The sequence below is a fragment of the Vigna unguiculata genome, chromosome 3, assembly GCF_037176805.1.
Source record: "Vigna unguiculata cultivar grain cowpea cultivar isolate G323 ecotype 2 chromosome 3, ASM3717680v1, whole genome shotgun sequence".
Lineage (NCBI taxonomy): Eukaryota > Viridiplantae > Streptophyta > Magnoliopsida > Fabales > Fabaceae > Vigna > Vigna unguiculata.
The window spans coordinates 53821619-53829994 of record NC_140794.1 but is presented as its reverse complement, the minus strand read 5'-3'; the positions used below and the strand labels follow the sequence as shown (position 1 = coordinate 53829994).

Genomic DNA, 8376 nt, shown 5'->3' with positions numbered 1-8376 from the left:
GTCTGTTGTTGTATGTGACTTTAAAATGTATTATAAAAAAATTCAAAAAAAAAATTCAAAAAGCAATATATTAAAATAAATTATTTTAGAAAATATCAAAATTTAGAGTAATTATTCTAATTTTTTTACTATTTTAATTTTAATATTCTTATTTTATTATAGTATAAACATATATATTAATAAAATACGAGATGATTTAAATTTATTTATTATTTTAATGTTTTTATTCTACTCATTATTATTATTATTTATAATACTCATTATTATTATTTTAATATTTGTTTAGTTTTCCCTATTCTACTTCTATTTTTTGCACTTTCTTTCAAATGCATCGTCTTTATCAGGAAATTACCCAAAACAAAACACTGGGTTAAAAGCTACCAAGTGAGAGTACAAAGTTTTCTTCATTATAAAGATTTAAACATCTTACCACATACCTACCAATCTTATTAGACTTTATTGAATATTTTATTAACAAATATAATAATGCTATAGTGATATATTTGTATCTTTCTTATACCAATTTTTGATATAACGAATTACATTTCATCCATCTCCCTTTTTTTCTTTTCGTCACAGTATTTCAAGTTAAATTTGTGCTGTGTTCGTGCTTCTACGTTGTTTATTTTTGTTGTGTCTGATTTCTAACACGTTTGTTTTGCCTCTAACAAACACGTGAGATCCATTAATATTTGCATCTAACAAACACGTGAAATATATGTATTGTTTTTTAATAGAAGTATAAATATATCTTTTAGACATGCCTGTGTAAAAATAAGAGAGTTCTCACCTTGCCAATAACCATGATACAACAGAATCATTGTAAATTTTGTTTAAAACGATTATTATGATTAGTGTTTAGAAGTTGTACACCTGTTAGAAAGTATTCGAGTAATTCTATCAGAATTTACAATATTCTTGTAAGAAAACGGTATCTAAGAGTGTGCACAAAATTTCAAGCACCTAAGGTGAAATTTCTCACTCTGTCAAACCAATTAGGCTCCACTAATCATACAATAATAATCTTTAAAAAGCAGTTAGTTGTCATACCCACCAAGGCTTGTCTATGACATCCTTGGAGAACACGTACCGAAACCTTGAACTAAAAGGTAACCATTCTATTATCTGAGATGGCTTTTTGATGGATTTAGGATCAAGGCACTTCTGCATTGAATCACGCAGCTTCTTGTCAACACTCTCCATGACCCATCCAAACAGATCATCTATGCTTATTGATGCTTCTCTAGAAAATCTTTCCAACAATTTTGGCAGAAATACTTTTCTTGACCTTTTCACAATTACATTTGCTTGGAGAAACTCCCTCTTGGCAATATTTAGTTCTTCACTTATATTTGTTGCTGAATAAACCTTTAACTGCAACATTGTAATTTTTAAATATAAAATTCTTAATCAACTCTTTAAAATCAGGGTAACAGAGAGTGCAAGTAGTATTATAGATGAAGAGTGAAACTACTATCAGAGTCCTGCATCATTAGTGTAGAAGATGATCAATTACATTCTTCATAAGCCAAAAACTAGAAGTTCAATTAGTTAGCAGAGAAAAATTACCACAGGATCTGACAAAGCGCCAGTACAAAGGGCAAAGCAGACAAGGGGTTGGGATTTAGTAAGACACAATTTGGAACTGAGAAGTTGTCTTTCTTCACCACTTTTCTTCCTCAGGGCAGCAGACACAATGCTTTCAAGCCACTGTAATTGATAAAACAACAGACAAAAAAGAATAATTGCGTGAAAATTTTTATTTTGTCCTAACTAGGAGTCAATTTAGGTGTTAGAAAATTTTATTTTAAAATTTGCTTTTGGAAAATAAGTGTTAAGAAATGATTTTAAGTCCAAGTCAACCCCACAACACCAACTTCTAAGAAGAGGTTTGTACCTATTTATATACTATGAAACTGTCTTATTTATAATTAATATAAAACTTTCAACATAACAAAACAATATAAAGGTTAAAAAACTGCCTAAGCATATCATGCTTGCGAAAAAGAATGAAGTTGATTAATGTCTTGCATTATTCTCATTCCAGTGAAAAAGAAAAATCTAGACAAGTTTACAAGGACATGGTTGACTATTGAATCATAGCTGTGCTTACCAATTTAGATGCCACAGAGATTCAAAATTAAAAACATTGATGCCTTTCTAAAATAACATAGGACTGGAGGCAGCGGATGCAAATCTTACAAAGAGTCAATGATTTGTAAACCTCTACTGGATAGGGAGGAGGTTTAATAGTCGGACACGTTTGACAGGATTAATCCTTAAACATACCAAAATAATATATATTAAGAGCTTTTTAAATTCAAAGATGGCGTTAAGGAGAGTACCCGTCCAATCCTAGGCGTCCGGAAGCAAAATATCATTTGTTCTATGGCATTTGCACTTACGATATGACCGCCAATGTTGTAAGCAGCCTGCACTATACAATTGTACTCATCAATTGACAACGAGTATGATTTATAGTAAATCAAAAGAATATGTTGTCATTGTCAGCGAACAAAATTCATATACCAATGCTATTTTGAACGCAATTAAAGACTTTCTACTTATTTTGATTTCCCAAATTGGTGATGAGAAATAAACAAGTTATTTGGTTGTTACTGGCCTGAGCTTCGCTAGAAGAATAATTTGAAGAAAACACAAACCTTCCAAATCTTCGTTAACGATGCTCTCTGAAAAATATTCTCCCTGAACTCATAAATACAACGTGCTTCTAACTGAACAACAAATAAAATTAAATAAAAAAAGTGAGCTACCTTGTGAAACAAGGCTAGCCTCCTGAGAGAGCCCTGGGGAATTCCGTATGCTAAATATGCCTGACAACAGGAGATCAGAGTTATGCATGCTGACTTCCAGAATAAAAGTTACGTAAGCTTGAAATATTTTTAAACAAAAAACATTGTTTCGTCATATGAATATTACATGCATAACAAGCGCATTGTGCACATTGATCCAAAACGCAATTTGTGCATCGCCATCCAGTTGACTGAGTTTGACTTTTTCTAGTTGTTCAACTAGAACTCTGAATATAAACGGGGAGGGGAAAAAACAAGTCACATCACCAATTCAATAAGAAATTCAGTGCAAGAACATAGTATTATAGTATAAATAAACAACTAAGGTACCTAATTAATCGTGTTTTAAAAATGTACACACATCCCAGATTCCCAATAAAGATATGTTAATTGTTAATAACTCCTGCTATAATTATCTAAGAACGCCTAATTCATGAATTTCCAAGCAAGGAAATAAGTTGAAGGTTCATAACGGCCTTAAAATTATTTACTGCCATTTTATATTTCAATTGAAATTGTCATACTTATGGAATCAACCTGTAATTACTGATGGCATAAGAAGCGTGAGAAGAATGACGTTTGTGAGTAGATATCCATGAAATTTCAACTGATGATTTGCAAGACCAGTCACGATCGTCTCCAATACCATGTCGAGGCTGTATAGCATTAGTGGATGACCTTGACAATAATGGCGATCTACCATTTTCATCATTTACAGAGGTTGCACTACGAAGCCAGCAATATACAGTGGCCATGCATCTCACCATTTCCTCAGATAGCTTGCTTGGACACTGATACAGATGGTCTTTCAAAGTACGAAAAATTGTAGTTTTCTCAATTGAAGAAAACTTTTCCTGTGCCTGACAAATGATTTAAACGATTTAAATGAGAATGTTCAGTACAAAATAATTTGAATGCATGAATCCACATGGGAATTATTTTTCCTTAGGTTAGACTTCTTCGTTCGGGATTTGATTGGGCAAAATGTACTGTAGTGCTTTGGTTACTAAAACATTGGGTTTATAATCATATAACCAAACATACCAAACTTATAAAGTGTAAAGAAATGGCTGATTCCTTCAGGTTTCTAAATTCGGGGTCATTAGAACTGGACATTGGGATTGGACCAGTACGTGAATTCAATTCTCTACTGAAAACAGTTTTTTTACATAAACCAGTATGAAATGGACTAAATGACTCAGTTCTGGCAATAAATTAGAGAACCAGGCCAGTACATGTCCCAGCAGAGATGTCGTGGGACCTTATGAATATGCCACATAACCTTGATGCCAATTCTGGCATTTAATTAACGAGCTATGCCAGTGGAGGTGACCTAGAAAGCTGGAAACATATCAATCCCTTTTGTCATCCAGAATTGAGCTTCTACTGTATAAATTCAACTCCTAATAAGAGACTAGAGCAATAACCACTTGTACTTTACAATAATAGTTTTAAATATGTTATACTTCTAAATAATGCCATATCTTAACATTACCAAATCGTAAACACTTTATAGATGTAAAAGGTGATCTTAGAATTAATTTTTAAACATAGATTAAGAAAAAAATTATGTTTTCCAATAAGAGATAAAGTTCAATATGGATGATAAAAAAAAAAACAAAGAAATAACCATTTTCAAGGTATGTGACAATTTAAAAATACTATACAGCAACTGAAACCATGAAAATAAGGCAAAGAAAACTGAAAGAGAATAAAAACACATTCTTAAACAGTTTTCTCTTCAAAATATTGATTTTAAAATTTCAGTTTGATCATTATTCAATGCCAAACAAACCGATAACTCTGAACGCCGTATCGGTGTACTTTCTGGTTCAGTAAACATTGCTACTTGCACCAAACATCTTTTAACAAGAAAAGAAATTACATTTGAGACAAATGGCATATTATTAATGGCAAAAGCAAAGACAACAATCAAAGTGCATATGAATAACTGAAAATCAATATCAACGTATCATACCTTGATGGAATCAGAACTAGTCTTTTTAAAATAATTGTTGTCTTTACCACGTGATAAAGGAGTGTGATTAGATCCAAAGATTCTATTCCTCAAGTCGTTGCTGGAAACTAGAGCTTGGAGTGGTCGTAGAGGGAATTTTTTTGATGAACAGAATGCACTTGAAATTATACTCGGATGCTTCCTAGATCCTTGCCTTATATGAGCAGGTGAAGCAACAGCAGAACTTTGTTCAGAAGGTGGCCGGCTAACACACTGCTCAAAAATACTTCTGTAAAGGGAAAGTACTTGCTGCTCTCGGCTTGTAACCTCTTCTTCAAGTAACTCAATTTCAGCAATCAAGTCTTTTGTCTAAGGAAAAGGAGGGAAAATGGAAAAATAGTTATTTATATTCCGTTAAACATACACTTGTAGATATGTGTTAGATGAGTCATATCAAAAAGTAAAAAATAAATTTAAAAATACCCATTAAGTGAAAGTGAATAGTCCACTGATTCCATTTTAGTTATCTAACTATGATCCTTTATACGAGAACCAATTTCTCTCATCTATTTTGTGAGTGGAAGTATTGGGGAGAAGAAGTCAACCCACTCAAAGTATTCTTATAAATAACCCTTCGACGAGGCTCATTTCACAGAAATTCTATCCATTGAACATAAGTATATAAGCTGCGCGTCAGATTTCTCAAAGGATATAACATACAGAAAAACTGCATACCTTGGTCTCCCGAAAGTTAGACCAGTTAAGTAGAAGATCATGACCAAGAAATGTTTTATCTGTACACGCCGTGACTGAACTTTATATTTTAAACTGTACGCAAAGCACAGGACCAATAAAATCTTATACTAATTCATAATTTAATAGATTAGAAGATGGACAGAGCAATTATAAAATTTCTGATCATTTGGTATAGAATTCCTAATATGTTAAACGCAAAATCATCCTGAAAGCTTAATGTGTTAGGTAGAGGCATAAAATTGAGTTGCATCTTTAAAGTAGTTAAGCCGAGGAGGGAGTTACGAAACAATTTATGGTATAATAAGGAAAGTTTTTAGAATTTAGAAAGCGGCCAGGTTCATGTATGATATCTTTTACAGAGATCATCAGGATTGCTCATAACGCAGTTTGGATATCATCCAAGTTATATGAATCCTTGACATGATCACTAGTCACATTTGAAGTTAAAAAGCTAAAGGAAAGCAACCTACTGAATAAATCTTGAAAAGCCACCTGAACATAAGTCATTAACGTCAAATTACCTGGGCAGTAAAGTGCCTGTGTCCAGGAGATAGAGTGCTCGAGGCTCGACCCATCGCCCTCTCAAGCAAAATGCGGATAGACCTCTCCTGTTGTAGGCGTAACTGTAGTTGCTCAACCTGCAAATCATTAGAATGCGGGACTCAAACTTTGTCTATCTTCATATACGCACTTATAGCGTTCGTTTTCCGTTGTATATTCTTGGACACAAGATGATTCCAAAAACCTACTTGCGTATGTAATTCCACAACAAAGGACTTCGATAGTTTTTTTTTTTTTTTTCCCTTTGAACTGAAAAAATTATGCTAAATTTATTCTAGAAATAATTTTTTTTTTCAATAAGTTCCATAATGATTTTTTTTCGCCGTCTTAAAGATGGCTCCCGAGCTCTACATCCAGTGGATTGGCTTTGACCCCTTTATTCCTTTTTCCCCACTTCTCAATTTGAACTTGTTATGCGTATTGACTAAAAGAGGAAAAAAAAAATCAGATTACACAACCAGATAGAATGGTTGAAAATAAGGTTAAGAACCTACAGGTCCAGATATACGGAAAAATAGGAGAGAAGAGCTTACATCTTTTTCTAGGTTTGCTCTATGATTTGAAAATGTATTATTGTTTACAGAAGAGAGATTGTCATGCGAAGGACTCCGTAAGCGAGAAGCACTCACAGAAGGTGGCGAAACCTGTTCAAATCATGGTAAATCCAGTGAATTGTCTTCCCAGTCAAATTCAAAATCAAGGTACAAAACGACTATACTGAACAACTGTAATGCAATAATTGTTTGTTCAGACGAATAATACGATTTGAAAGTTTAAACGTCAAATAAAATTTCAGTCTCACAAAGGATTCCTTGCGGTCCTTCTCAACTGGATGCGAGGCTCCACCTCTTTCGTTTTTCAGATTCCTTTCAGAAGCACTGAAAAAAAGTAAAGCAAAAAAAAAAAAAAAACCGTGCAAAATGAATCAGCCGAAGACAATAAGTCAACAAGTATAACATAGTGTATCTAAAGAAACAAGACCAACATTTTTCCATGACATAATCCAGCTCACACCATACTTTCCAATTCTCAGGAAAACTATAAATTTCATCAACACATTGAACCCGAGCCAACCATCCAACAATGCAAACTAAAATTTCATTAGCAAAACCAAACCAGTTACTTTAAAGGAAGAAAAAGTAACAATGCAAGTAATACAAACGAGGCAAATCGAAGACCAAAAAACAAAAAATCTCGATCTCAGCTTTCTCATAAAAACACATTTACGAGGAAATGCAGCTCTCAATGTCCAAATCACTTCTTTAAACATTGCAAAACTCTCCTCTGGCACTCTTCATTTTTTACACGTTGTTTTTACATTTGAAACGAAAGCAAACCGTAAATTTCCACCGACAAAATTTTACACTGACATCCACAAATTACTCAAAGCACTGAAAGAAACAAATTAGTATTTGGCAATGCCGTTATTATTCATATCGCAACAAATAATTAAAAAAGAAGAAGGAAAAGCACCTCTTAGATCGTTTGTGTCGAGTTCCGCCGTAGCGATAATCTCCGTGATCCTCGCGTCCGCACGCTTGTGCGTGGCTCTGTTTTGGAAAGCGGAACTCGGTCATTATTAATTGTGAGAATGCGCATGCAGAGTTGTTGGTTTGGAGAGTGGTATGTGATGTTGTATGAAGAGGCGAAGTTTGAAGCGGATGCAAAATCATAAATGAGAAGCACAAATATCAAAGGCGCAGTAGTGGAAGAAAGAAAGTGTGTGGGCCTGGGTGAATTGAATGGGAAGAGAGGAAGGTTCCACAGGAAGAATAATTGAATTGAATGAAATCTGAAAAAAGAGAAGAACGTGAATGTGAATGCGAAGTGTGAAATAAAAATGGTGAGATAGGTTACCGAATCAGTGCGGCAACGAGACAAGATAGGTTGTGTCCCCGGTATTGAATTGGAAGGTGTTTGGGTGGTTGAGCGCATTCAATGATCGTTGATCAACCTCCACAGTGACTTGAAGCACACGAACGAGTGAGTGAGTGTTGGTTTGACTCGGTTTCGGTTGAGTTTTGCTTCCGATTTTGGGGTTGAATCGTTCAATCAATGCATCATACTTTATTGATTCACGGCAATGTGTGTTACTGTGTTGGCACTTACCCGCTACGATAGTTTAAAGTTTAAACTGAAAACGTAGACAATACGACTCGTACTTGATCCTCTAAAGTCAATTTTATTTACGGTCACGGTACTGTAAATCTGGACCATTCATTAGTTGATTCAGTGGTAGTTGACGATGAGAGAATGTGATCAATAGCCTCACAGGTTCTTCTGTAGAAA

The 8376-nt window shown here is 34.0% G+C and overlaps 1 protein-coding gene across 2 annotated transcripts; it reads right to left on the bottom strand.

Moving 5' to 3' along the window:
- Positions 1-820: 820 nt before the first annotated feature.
- Positions 821-8151, bottom strand: LOC114176391 (uncharacterized). 2 transcript variants are annotated; one of them, XM_085671700.1, is made up of 12 exons: positions 7945-8151; positions 7561-7637; positions 6890-6965; positions 6621-6731; positions 6048-6164; positions 4792-5139; positions 3351-3673; positions 2941-3040; positions 2775-2834; positions 2346-2432; positions 1570-1710; positions 821-1374 (listed from the first exon to the last, which is right to left on the bottom strand). In XM_085671700.1, the coding sequence occupies exons 1-12, from the start codon at positions 8020-8022 to the stop codon at positions 1045-1047; spliced, it is 1848 nt and encodes a 615-aa protein (XP_085527826.1). In that variant the 5' UTR covers positions 8023-8151; the 3' UTR covers positions 821-1044. The 2 variants fall into 2 exon arrangements, with proteins under 2 accessions (XP_085527826.1, XP_085527825.1); XM_085671699.1 differs by lacking the exon at positions 7945-8151 and having other exon boundaries at positions 7561-7889.
- Positions 8152-8376: the final 225 nt, after the last annotated feature.